The sequence below is a fragment of the Arachis hypogaea genome, chromosome 18, assembly GCF_003086295.3.
Source record: "Arachis hypogaea cultivar Tifrunner chromosome 18, arahy.Tifrunner.gnm2.J5K5, whole genome shotgun sequence".
In the NCBI taxonomy this organism is placed as follows: Eukaryota; Viridiplantae; Streptophyta; class Magnoliopsida; order Fabales; family Fabaceae; genus Arachis; species Arachis hypogaea.
In genome coordinates, this window is record NC_092053.1 from 74,784,243 (window position 1) to 74,798,321 (window position 14,079).

General features: G+C 42.8%; 1 protein-coding gene across 1 annotated transcript; it reads left to right on the forward strand.

The window, feature by feature from the left end:
* The first annotated feature begins 10,776 nt into the window (after nucleotides 1-10,776).
* Nucleotides 10,777-13,707, forward strand: LOC140181389 (uncharacterized). Its single transcript, XM_072224941.1, has one exon. It carries the CDS (start codon nucleotides 10,777-10,779, stop codon nucleotides 13,705-13,707), a length of 2,931 nt encoding a protein of 976 aa, XP_072081042.1.
* The last annotated feature ends 372 nt before the right edge of the window (nucleotides 13,708-14,079 follow it).

The window sequence follows — 14,079 nt, forward strand, 5'->3', positions numbered from 1 at the left end:
GAAATAGCAGGTTTCATGATTGTTTCCTAATTTGTGCTTAAATGTGAAAACATGCTTTTAGACCCTTAATTTGATGATTTTTAATCTTCCTTTGATTCCACTAGATGCCTTGACGTGTTTGCTAGTAATTTCAGGTTGAAAAGGCTAGGAATGGATCAAAGGAGTGAAGAGGAAAGCATGCAAAGTGGAGAACACATGGAAAAGCCAAATATTTGAGAGGCATCATCCACGCGCACGCGCACTGGACGCGCACGCATGGATCGCAAAACTTCAAGGGACGCGCACGCGTGATATACGCGTACGCGTCAGTGGCTGCATGTGATTTTTAAATAGAACATGTGCCCAGCGAATTCTGAGGAGCCGTGGGGCCCAGTTTGCAACCAACTTTGGTGCCAAAGTGCTTTAAAGGACCAAGGATTGAAGGGAATTGACATCTTAGCATCATTTACACACATTAGGATTAGTTTAGAGTTAGTTTTAGAGAGAGAAGCTCTCACTTCTCTCTAGGATTAGAATTAGGATTAGGTCTAGTTCAATAAATCTTAGATCTATGATTTAATTCATGCTTTCATCTACTTCTATTTTTCAATTCTTTGTTGTTATATTCATCATTCTTGTATTTTTTTGTTGTAATTTCTTCTACTTTGTTTCTATACTTTGTTGTAGATCTACTCTTGTTCCTTCTATTCTCTTTCAATTCAATTTGAGGTAATTCATGTCAATAATGTTCTTTTTTATTGTTGTTGCTAATTCCTTGCAATAGGTAGTTGTTAGATTCTATTATTGTTGTCAATTTACTATGCTTTTCTTTTATACCTTCCAAGTGTTTGTCAAATGCTTGAGAAGATGTTAGAGTAGAATTTATGTTCTTGGCTTGGGAAGGTAACTTAGGAATTCTTGAGTTACTAATATCCAAGTGATTGATAGTTGATAGCCATTAACTCTAGCTCTCATTAATTCAATTAGTGAATAGCTAGGACTTATGGACTTGGATTGATATAGCTCATTTGTCTTTCTTCTACTTGTTAGAGGATGACTTAGTGGGATTGATCCTTGCAATTATCATATTGTAGTTAGTGATAAGGATAGAGATCCTTGACCACCAAACCTTGCCAAGACTTCTTTGTCAATTGATTTCTTTTATCATTTACTTTTCATGTCTCTTATCTCAAAAACCACAAAACATACCTCATAACCAATAACAAGACATTTTATCGTAATTCCTAGGGAGAACGACCCGAGGTTTAATACTTCGATTTATAATTTTAGGGGTTTGTACTTGTGACAAACAATCTTTTGTATGAAAGGATTATTTGTTGGTTTAGAAACTATACTTGCAATGAAGATTCATTTGTGAAATTCTAAATCGTCAAAAAACCTCTCATCATCCACTGTACCAACCACCTTATGAGCCATATGAGCCATACATAGAACCAACCCAATTCCAACTCAATTACTCCCAAGAACAACCACCTCAATATACACTACCTCAAATGTATAAAAATTTTCAACCACAAGATGAATTTCCCTTTTCACCACAACCCTCCATTGGAGAATGTCCATATCCATCAATCCAAGAGCAATATGATCCTAATTATGTGAGCCAAGTGGAATGATGAGCGGATATTTTATACGCTTTTTGGGGTTAATTTCATGTAGTTTTGAGTATGTTCTAGTTAGTTTTTAGTCTATTTTCATTAGTTTTAGGAAAAATTCATATTTCTGGACTTTACTATGAGTTGTGTGTTTTTCTGTAATTTTAGGTATTTTTCTGGCTGAAATTAAAGGAGCTGAGCAAAAATCTGATTCAGGCTGAAAAAGGACTGCTGATGCTGTTGGATTCTGACCTCCCTGCACTCAAAGTGGTTTTTCTGGAGCTACAGAACTCGAAATGGCATGCTTCTAATTGCGTTGGAAAGTAGATATCCAGGGCTTTCCAGCAATATATAATAGTTCATACTTTGCACAAGGATAGATGACGTAAACTGGCGTTCAACGCCAGTTCTCTGCCCAATTCTGGCGTCCAGCGCCAGAAAAGGATCAAAAGCTGGAGTTGAACGCCCAAACTGGCACAAAAACTGGCGTTCAACTCCACAAATAGCCTCTGCACGTGAATTGCTTAAATCTCAGCCCCAGCACACACCAAGTGGGCCCCAGAAGTAGATCTCTGCATCATCCATCATAGTTTACTCATTTTTTGTAAACCTAGGCTACTAGTTTAGTATTTAAACAACTTTTAGAGACTTATTTTGCATCTCATGACATTTTAGATCTATACTTTGTACTCTTTGATGGCATGAGTCTCTAAACTCCATTGTTGGGGGTGAGGAGCTCTGCTGTGCCTCGATGAATTAATGCAAGTATTTCTATTTTCCATTCAAACACGCTTGTTCCTATCTAAGATGTTCATTCGCGCTTAACTGTGATGAAGGTGATGATCTGTGACACTTATCACCTTCCTCAAACCATGAACGTGTGCCTGACAACCACCTCCGTTCTATATCTGATTGAATGAGTATCTCTTAGATCTCTTAATTAGAATCTTCGTGGTATAAGCTAGAATTGATGGCGGCATTCATGAGAATCTGGAAAGTCTAAACCTTTTCTGTGGTATTCCGAGTAAGATTCGAGGATTGAATGACTGTGATGAGCTTCAAACTCCTGAAGGCTGGACGTTAGTGACAAACACAAAAGAATCAAGGGATTCTATTCCAACCGGATCGAGAACCAACCGGTGATTAGCCGTGCTGTGACAGAGCATGTGAGCATATTCTTCACTGAGAGGATGGGATGTAGCCATTGACGACGGTGAACCCCTACATACAGCTTGCCATAGGAGGACGTGCGTGCGTGAACAAGAAGACAGAGGAAAGCAGAGATTCAGAAGACAAAGCATCTCCAAAACTCCAACATATTCTCCATTACTGCATAACAAGTAACCTTTAATTCATGCTCTCTTGTTTATTTGCAATTCAACTGATAAACATAATTGACTTCCTGACTAAGATTTACAAGATAACCATAGATTGCTTCAAACCAACAATCTCCATGGGATTCGACCCTTACTCACGTGAGGTATTACTTGGACGACCCAGTGCACTTGCTGGTCAGTGGTACGAGTTGTGAAAAGTGTGATTCACAATTTGTGCACCAAGTTTTTGGCGCCGTTGCCGGGGATTGTTCGTGTTTGGACAACTAACGGTTTATTTTGTTGCTTTGATTAGGAAAATTTTTTTTTCTTTTTTTGGTTTAGAGTCTTTTATTATTTATCCCTTGTTAAAACACTTTAAATTTATAGCTCAATTAGTTAGAACGTGGTGTTTATGTTCATGGTAACTGGCTATCATATTTTTAAAATCTTTTTCAAAAATATTTTTTTCTATTAAATCCTGTGCCAAACTTTAAGTTTGGTGTTTTCTTGTTGATTTTTCAAAAAAAAAAAAATTTCAAAAATTTATTTCTGTTTTCTAAAAAAAATTTTAAGTTTGGTGTTCTTCCTTTGTGTTCTTGTGTTCTTGTGAGTCTTCAAAGTGTTCTTGAGTTTTCCTTGTGTCTTGATCTTAAAATTTTTAAGTTTGGTGTTCCTTGGTGTTTTCCCTCCAAAATTTTTCGAAAACAAGGAGCATTAGATCTAAAAATTTTAAATCTTCTGCTATCTTATTGTTTTTCTCTCTCTTCTTAAAATTTAAAAATATCTTTTCTCTCTATTTTAAAGCATCTTTTTCGAAAATCAATTTTTAAAATTCAAATTGCTGACACAGTACATGATAAAGAAATAGATCAGGATGTCTACAGACTATTACTGTTTCCATTTGCTGTAAAAGATCAAGCTAAGAGGTGGTTAAATAACCAACCTAAGGCCAGCATAAGGACATGGAAACAGCTGGCAAAAAAATTCCTGAATCAATACTTTCCCCCAAAACAGATGACACAGCTAATGCTGGACATCCAAGGCTTTAAACAAGGAGATAATGAATCTCTTTATGATGCCTGGGAGAGATACAGAGAGATGCTAAGAAAATGCCCCTCTGAAATGTTTTCAGAGTGGGTTCAGTTAGACATCTTCTACTATGGGCTTGCAAAAGGAGCTCAGATGTCTCTAGATTACTCAGCTGGTGGATCTATCCACATGAGAAAGACAATTGAAGAGGCTCAAGAGCTCATTGATACAGTTGCCAAGAATCAGCATCTGTACCTAAGCAGTGACCCTTCCATGAAAGAAGAGGTTAAAACAGCAACTGCTGAACTCAGTCCTGTGAAACAAGCTGCTGAATTCAATCAGCAATTGGACTTCCTAACAAAGCAATTAGCCGAATTCAAAGATAGACTACAAGAGACAAGGATGGCTAATATACATATGGAAGAACAGTTTAAGCAAACAAAGCAGCAGCTGTCAAGACAAATAACAGAAGAATGCCAAGCAGTTCAATTAAGAAGTGGGAAAACATTAAATACCCCACCTCAAGGCAACAAAAAGCTAAGGAATGAGCAAACCACCCAAAATTCACCTGAGGACAGTAAGAGCTCAGGGAAAAATAATTCTGGCACTAAAACGCCAGAAAATTGGTGGAAGGCTGGCACTGAACGCCCAGACCATGCTCAGGACTGGCGTTCAACGCCAGAAACAAGGCAGGACTGGCGTTCAACGCCAGAAATAGGCAAGGATCTGGCGTTGAACGCCCAAAATGGGCAAGATCTGGCACTGAACGCCCAAAATGGGCATAGTTCTGGCGTTCAGACGCCAGGAACAGACAAGGAGTTGGCATCTAACGTCACTCTAGTCTCTAACTCTGGCACTCAATTGCCAGTGAGGGATCAGACACACACACATGCTGATGACAACCCCTCTAAAAAGGCTTCTTCAACCACCTCTGTAGGCAATAAACCTACAGCAACTAAGGTTGAAGAATATAAAGCCAAGATACCTTATCCTCAAAAACTCCGGAAAGAGGAGTAGGATAAGCAATTTGCTCGCTTTGCAGATTACCTCAGGACTCTTGAAATAAAGATTCCATTTGCAGAAGCACTTGAGCAAATACCTTCTTATGCCAAGTTCATGAAAGAGATCTTGAGTCATAAAAAGGATTGGAGAGAAACAGAAAGAGTTCTCCTCACTGAAGAATGCAGTGCAGTCATTCTGAAGAGCTTTCCTGAAAAGCTTAAAGACCCTGGGAGTTTTCTGATACCATGCATATTAGAAGGTAATTGCACCAAGACAGCCTTATGCGATCTTGGGGCAAGCATCAACTTAATACCTGCATCCACTATCAGAAAGCTTGGCTTAACTGACGAAGTTAAACCGACCCGGATATGTCTCCAACTTGCTGATGGCTCCACTAAATACCCATCAGGCGTGATTGAAGACATGATTGTCAGGGTTGGGCCATTCGCCTTTCCCACTAACTTTGTTGTGCTGGAAATGGAGGAGCACAAGAGTGTTACTCTCATTCTAGGAAGACCCTTCCTAGCAACTGGACGATCCCTCATTGACGTCCAACAGGGGGAAATAACCCTGAGAGTCAATGATGATGAGTTCAAGTTGAACGCTGTCAAAGCCATGCAGCATCCAGACACATCAACAGACTGCATGAAAGTTGATCTTATTGACTCTTTGGTAGAAGAGATCAACTTGGCTGAGAGTCTCGAATCAGAGTTGGAACATATCTTTAAAGATGTTCAGCCTGATTTGGAGGACTCAGAGGACATGAAAGAGCCTCTGAAATTTCTTCTGGAAGAGGAAAAACCTCCTAAACCCGAGCTCAAGCCATTACCACCATCCTTGAAATATGCATTTCTGGGAGAAGGTGATACTTTTCCAGTGATCATAAGCTCTGCTTTAAATTCACAGGAAGAGGAAGCACTTATTCAAGTGCTAAGGACACACAAGACAACTCTTGGGTGGTCCATAGGTGACCTTAAGGGCATAAGCCTAGCTAGATGCACGCACAAAATCCTATTGGAGGATAATGCCAAACCAGTGGTTCAACCACAGAGGCGGCTAAATCCAGCCATGAAGGAAGTGGTGCAGAAAGAGGTCACCAAATTACTAGAGGCTGGGATTATTTATCCTATTTCTGATAGCCCCTGGGTGAGCCCTGTCCAAGTCGTCCCAAAAAAAGGAGGCATGACAGTGATTCATAATGAAAAAAATGAACTGGTTCCTACAAGAACAGTTACAGGGTGGCACATGTGTATTGACTATAGAAGGCTCAATATAGCCACCAGAAAGGATCATTTTTCTTTACCATTCATAGACCAGATGCTAGAAAGACTAGCAGGTCATGATTATTACTGCTTTTTGGATGGCTACTCAGGCTATAACCAGATTGCAGTAGATCCCCAGGATCAAGAGAAAACAGCATTCACATGTCCGTCCGGAGTGTTTGCTTATAGAAGGATGCCATTTGGGTTATGTAACGCGCCTGCAACCTTCCAGAGATGCATGCTCTCTATTTTCTCTGATATGGTGGAAAAATTTCTGGAAGTCTTCATGGATGACTTCTCAGTATATGGAGACTCATTCAGCTCCTGTCTTGATCACCTGAAACTTGTTCTGAAAAGATGCCAAGAAACCAACCTAGTTTTAAACTAGGAAAAGTGTCACTTCATGGTGACTGAAGGAATTGTCCTTGGGCATAAAATCTCAAACAAGGGAATAGAGGTGGATCAAGCAAAAATAGAGGTAATTGAAAAATTACCACCACCTGCCAATGTTAAGGCAATCAGAAGCTTTCTGGGGCATGCAGGATTCTATAGGAGGTTTATAAAGGATTTTTCAAAAATCGCAAAACCTCTAAGCAATCTGCTAGCTGCTGACATGCCATTTGTGTTTGACACAGAGTGCCTGTAGGCGTTTGAAACGCTGAAAGCTAAGCTGGTCACAGCACCAGTCATTTCTGCACCAGACTGGACGTTACCATTTGAGCTAATGTGTGATGCCAGTGATCACGCCATTGGTGCAGTATTGGGACAGAGGCATGACAAGCTTCTGCATGTCATTTATTATGCTAGTCGTGTTTTAAATGATGCTCAGAAAAATTACACAACCACAGAAAAAGAATTACTTGCAGTGGTTTACGCCATTGACAAGTTCAGATCATACTTAGTAGGATCAAAAGTGATTGTGTATACTAATCATGTTGCTCTTAAATATCTACTCACAAAGCAGGATTCAAAACCCAGGCTCATCAGATGGGTGTTGCTTCTGCAAGAGTTTGATATAGAAATAAGAGAGAGAAAAGGGACAGAGAACCAAGTGGCTGATCATCTGTCCCGGATAGAGCCAGTAGAAGGGACGCCCCTCCCCTCTCTTGGGATCTCTGAGACTTTTCCGGATGAGCATTTATTTGCAATTCAGGAAACACCATGGTTTGACGATATTGCAAACTATAAAGCTGCAAGGTTCATACCCAAGGAGTACAACAGGATACAAAAGAAGAAATTAATTACTGATGCAAAGTACTACTTGTGGGATGAACCCTATCTCTTTAAGAGATGTGCAGACGGAATAATCCGTAGGTGTATACCTAGAGAAGAAGCACAGAGGATCCTATGGCATTGCCATGGATCACAATATGGAGGCCATTTCGGAGGTGAGCGAACAGCCACCAAGGTCCTCCAATGTGGCTTCTATTGGCCCACACTCTATAAAGATTCGCGAGAGTTTGTACGTAACTGTGACAGTTGCCAAAGAGCTGGCAATCTGCCTCATGGTTACACCATGCCTCAACAAGGAATCTTGGAGATTGAGTTGTTTGACGTATGGGGAATTGACTTCATGGGACCTTTTCCACCATCATACTCAAACACTTATATTCTGGTGGCAGTTGATTATGTATCAAAATGGGTGAAGGCCATTGCCACACCCACCAATGATACTAAGACAGTGCTGAAGTTCCTCCAGAAACATATCTTTAGCAGATTTGGTGTCCCTAGAGTACTAATCAGTGATGGGGGCACTCACTTCTGCAATAAACAGCTTTAATCTGCCATGGTTCGGTATGGAATTCGCCACAAGGTGGCTACTCCATATCATCCACAGCTTTACTCTAACAGCTTGTACCTCAAAGATCCCTAGTTTCTCCATTATAGAGAGTGGCATGAGGTTTATTCCTGACCCCAGGTCATAGAAAGACTTCTCAAAGGTCATGGTGCCTATGGTACAAGGGATTAAGAACTTTTCAGAATCCGGTTTCTTCTGAGGTAACTTCTATTGAACCAAGGCATTCTATTTCATGATTGTTGCTAGATACCGAGCTACTTGCTCTTCAACAATAACTTCATCTTCGTTAGAGAAAAAAAACTCATCAGAACTCATGAATATCAACAGTAAGTTTAGTGGAATTTCCATGGTCTCTGTATGAGCCTCAGATTCCTTTGGTTCCTCATTAGGGAACTCCTTATTGGTCAGTGGACGTCCAGCAAGGTCTTCCTCACTGGAAATCACTTCATTTGTACTCACTCCAGGTTCAGCTACTTTGGCTATAGTTATGACCTTGCACTCTCTTTTGGGATTCCCATCTATATTGCTTGGGAGAGTACTAGGAGGTGTTTCAGTAACTCTTTTACTCAGCCGACTCACTTGTGCCTCCAAATTTCTGATAGAGGACCTTGTTTCAGTCATGAAACTGAGAGTGGTCCTAGATAGATTAGAGACTATGGTTGCTAAGTCAGAGAGGCTCTGCTTATAATTCTCTGTCTGTTACTGAGAATATGATGGAAAAGGTTTGCTATTGCCAAACCGAATTTTCCCACCATTATTATTATTGAAGCCTTGATTAGGCTTCTGCTGATCCTTCCATGAGAAATTAGGATGATTCCTCCATGAAGGATTGTAAGTGTTTCCATAGGATTCTCCCATGTAATTCACTTCTTCCATTGCAGGATTCTCAGGGTTATAAGTTTTTTCTTCAGAGGAAGCTTCTTTAGTACTGCCAGATGCAGCTTGCATTCCAGTTAGATTCTGAGAAATCATATTGACTTGTTGAGTCAATATTTTATTCTGAGCTAATATTGCATTCAGAGTATCATTCTCAAGAACTCCTTTCTTCTGAGTCATCCCATTATTCACAGGATTTCTTTCAGAGGTATACATGAACTGATTATTTGCAACCATTTTAATGAGTTCCTGGGCTTCTACAAGAGTTTTCTTCTACAAGAGATATACATGAACTGATTATTTGCAACCATTCTAATTCTCTTACCTTGCTAAGAGCTTTCTTAGTTATTGATTTATTTTCTCGCCATTTTACTTTCTTGTTTCTTATTACAAAACCCAAAAATATACTTTTTCATAACCAAAGCATATTGAAATACACTTAAAAGTCACACTATATGCGGCCTGGCTGTAAGACTTATATGCACACTGTATGCATCTGGAAAGTCATATCCGGAACTTGTGCCCGGGTCATGTCGGGAGCGAGTAGGCAACCGACACATGAGCTCATGGCATACGATAGGAATAAACTTACATCATACTTGTTTATGCATATTTGTTTGTGAGTGTGTTTCCTGTAATTGTGGGTGTTACACAAAGTATACATAGGTTGACATATTTAACTTTAAAACAAAACAATATTTTCACCTAAGTTACATATCATATAAATAAAATTCATATGACGGTGGGCCCATCACAATTATTACCTAGCACAATATTTATATTTAGTCTTTAGACAGAAATATTTAAGCAGAATTTTTAATATAGTAATAAAATAATGATAAATTTTGTCAAAACGATAAGTCTATCGTTGAACAAACTTATTGTTCACATGAAATCAGATAAATATCACATGTTTATTACCACAAATGCGCATATAATTTGAATGAGTACAAAATTTTTTTTGGGCTAATTTATACTTGCATAAATTATATACACATAAATTTATTTAGTGCGACTTACCAAATATTCTTAACAAAATTTTGTTTAATAATAAGCCTATCTTTGGATCGACTTATTGTTGACATGAAAACTTGAGAATTATATCTATTTCTTCTGGCATATATTTTCTATTAATTGGCCAAATAAGAACCTTCTTTTGGGCCGATTAGTGATTACATAATTAAATAAAAAATAAGCACAAGGTTTAATATTTATTATTTGACCAACGAATAAACTTTTTTTGAGACGATTATTGTTCGCATAAATAATATGCATTAATTTATTTTTAACCAGTTATCCAAATATATAAATATTTTTGATATGTGTATGTAACTCATAGATATTCTTTTAAATCGACCAATATTTGCATGAATTATATATCGCTATATTCTTAAGTTCCAAAATAAATTAGTTTTCACAAAAAAAATACTTTTGTTACGGCCTGGCCCAAACCATTTATGGGCCATCCCGACCCGGGCACCACCCGACCCGAACGGTCAGAAGTAAAATGCTTAAATGCCGACCCGGACACGCATCCCTGACACGCGTCCCTGACAGCTTCGCTACAGCTGTGTAAGGGAGGCCTCGAAGAAGGTGGGCCTGTCCCTGCAGGGCCCACCTCTGACACGGTATATATGGGGAAGGACCTACCCTTCCCCCAAGGTACGTCACGTACCACTCAACCCTTATTCGCCTGCACGCTTTACTGACTTGAGCGTCGGAGTGTCTTTGCAGGTGACACCCCCTTCCACACTCGAAGTGCTCGGTACATCGCCTACCCCAATCCAGCAACCCGGAACCAGACGACTCCCCCTCTCATCAATCAAAATACCAACGCGATCCGTCCAGTACCCGACCTACCGAACATTGGCGCCATCTGTGGGGACGTAATTGCCTGAATGGAAGTTGTACTGGGCCCAGGAGGAACAGGCCGCGAGACCGAGCGTAGAGGGGAAGCCTTTGTGGCGCCTCTTCGGCAACGCATGAGCTCCCCTCCAAGGCGAACCATACGATCTCCTGAATCGAGCCACTCCCGCTCCGTCTCAAGAAGCCCCTCCCGACGAACAGCTAGCCCACAATCTGAGCCTAAGGACACCAGGGAGGGAGGACGCGTGAGAAGATGCGATGACCCCCTCATGTACGCCAGGAACGATAGGCGTACCACGGAGCGAAACCGTGAGGACACTCGTCAGGAGGACGACGAGAGAAGAACAACCAGAACACGGGGACCAGTGGTAATGGGCGCAACCCCATTCCATCATTCTATCCTCGAGGTTCGGCTGCCAAAGCACTTTAACAAGCCAACGGACATGAGGTACGACGGAACGCAAGACCCACTGGAACACCTCACGGCCTTCGAAGCCAGAATGAACCTAGAGGAAGTGGGAGACGAGGTGAGGTGCCGCGCTTTCCCGGTCACCCTAGCGGGACCTGCAATACAGTGGTTCAACAACCTCCCGCAAGGCTCGGTGACCGGTTTTGCGGACATCAGCCACGCCTTCCTAGCCCAATTTACGACTAGAATTGTAAAAGCGAAACACCCAATCAACCTGCTTGGAGTGACTCAGAGGGCCAGAGAGCCGACCAGAAAATACCTTGACCGATTCAACGATGAGTTCCTGGAAATTGACGGGCTGACAGATTCAGTTGCAAGCTTGTGCCTGACAAACGGACTTCTGAATGAGGACTTCAGAAAGCATCTCACCACGAAGCCGGTGTGGACAATGCAGGAGATCCAATGTGTAGCCAGGGAGTACATTAACGATGAGGAAGTCAGCCAAGTCGTGGCTGCCAACAAACGGCAACCCTCCCACAATCAAGACCGGCTCCGCGGGAATGGAGAAAGACAGAAAGAACACGCCAGAGACGGCGGTCCAAGCAAGGCACCCAGGCCTTTCCCTCGAGTCGGGAAGTTCACTAATTACACTTCCCTCTCCGCACCAATCACGGAAGTCTATCAACAGATAGCCGAGAAGGGGATCTTGTTGAAGCCCCGACCACAAAAGGAGCGAACAGGGGGGAACCGAAGCCTCTACTATGACTATCACAAGGGCTTTGGGCACAAGACTCAGGACTGTTTTGACTTGAAGGACGTGCTGGAACAGGCAATTAGAGATGGAAAGCCAGCCGAGTTCTCCCACCTCATTAGGGAGCCAAGGAGACGGAACCGCGACCACGAGAGCGAGGACGGAACACGGGCAGCAAACCGGCATCAAGAGCCAGAAGAGAACGACCACGGCCTCACCATAGTAAACGTGGTAACAGCAAGAAACGCAGTGCCCAGATCGAAGTCGGCACATAAGAAGGACGCCAAGGTCCTCGTGATTTCCTCATCCCCTACGCGAAACACCAAGAAACTCCCATCCATCTCATTCGGCCCGGAAGACCAATGGTTTGACGAGGTCGGGGAAAGCCCTCCCATGGTCATAACGGCCAGAGTAGGAACCGGTCTTGTCAAGCGGATCCTTGTGGACACGGGGGCAGACTTGAACATCATGTTCCGCAATGTGTTCGACGCTTTAGGCCTAAGAGACGCCGACCTACAGACTCACCAGCACGGCGTCGTAGGGATCGGCGACCACTTCATCAAGCCGGACGGGATAATCTCCTTGCCGACCTCCGTGGGACAAGGTCAGAAGAGAAGAACAGTGATGGCCGAGTTTGTGATCCTACGAGACTCCACCGCCTACAACATCATCCTGGGGAGGAAGACCCTCAATGACCTAGGGGCAGTCATCAGCACTAGGATGCTGATAATGATGTTCATAGCTGAGGACGGGTCGGTAGGATCCGTAAAAGGAGATCTGGAAATGGCAGTCGCTTGCGACAACGCCAGCCTCTCCTTAAGGAAAAAATCTAAAGAGGCATCGGAGGTGTTTCTCGCCGACCTGGATGCCAGAGTTGACGACAAGCCCAGACCCGAACCAGAAGGGGACCTGGAAAAGTTCAGGGTCGGGAATACAGAGGAAAAGTTCACGTTCGTGAACAGAAACCTCCCCCATGAATTAAAAGAGCCTTTGATGAAAATGATCAGAGCCAATGGCGATTTTTTTGCCTGGACGCCAGCCGACATGCCGGGGATAGACCCCCGACTCATGTCACACCACCTAGCCATCAGGCCGGAAGCCAAACTAGTGGCTCAAAGGAGAAGAAAGATGTTTCAGGAAAGGGCAGAGGAGGTAGCCAGACAAACGGCAAGTCTCCTCGAAGCGGGGTTTATCCGGGAACTGGACTACTCGACCTGGCTCTCAAATGTGGTCCTGGTAAAAAAGCACAATGGGAGATGGAGGATGTGTATGGACTACTCCGATCTCAACAAAGCATGTCCCAAGGACTGCTACCCCCTCCCCAACATTAATGCACTCGTTGATGCGGCTGCAGGATACCGGTATCTGAGCTTCATGGATGCTTACTCTGGCTACAATCAAATACCGATGCACTGGCCAGACGAAGAAAAGACAGCGTTCATAACACTAGGAGGAACATATTGCTACAAGGTGATGCCCTTTGGCCTGAAAAACGCAGTGGCCACGTACCAGAGGCTGATGAACAAAATATTCAGCGATCTCATTGGCAAAACGGTAGAAGTCTATGTGGACGATATCCTTGCAAAGACCACCCAACCTGGTGATCTCATAAGTGACCTGGAGAATGTGTTCGCGTCCCTCCGACAACACGGCATGAGGCTCAACCCGCTTAAGTGCGCCTTTTCCATGGAGGCCGGAAAGTTCCTGGGATTCATGATAACCCAAAGGGGGGTGGAAGCCAACCCTAAAAAATGCCAAGCGATACTCCAGATGAAGAGCCCGGGCTGCATCAAAGACGTTTAGCGATTGGCGGGAAGGCTCACCGCGTTGTCCCGGTTCCTCGGTGCATCGGCAACAAAAGCCCTACCCTTCTTCAACCTGATGAAGAAGGGAATAGAGTTTGAATGGACCCCTGCGTGCGAAGAAGCATTCAACCACTTCAAAGAAATCCTAGCAGCACCCCCGGTTCTCGGTAAACCCAGAGCCAGAGAACCACTCTACCTATATCTGGCCATAACAGAAGGAGCGCTTGCAGCGGTGCTAGTGCGGGAAGAAGCGAAAGCCCAACAGCCAATTTACTTTGTGAGCAAGGCGCTACAAGGAGCAGAACTTAGGTACAGCAAGTTGGAGAAACTAGCACTAGCGCTCCTAACCTCTTCCCGCAGGCTGCGGCAG

Excerpts from the sequence above, each read along its gene's own strand:
- LOC140181389 (XM_072224941.1), top strand. The coding sequence starts at position 10,777 with ATGGAAGTTGTACTGGGCCCAGGAGGAACAGGCCGCGAGACCGAGCGT.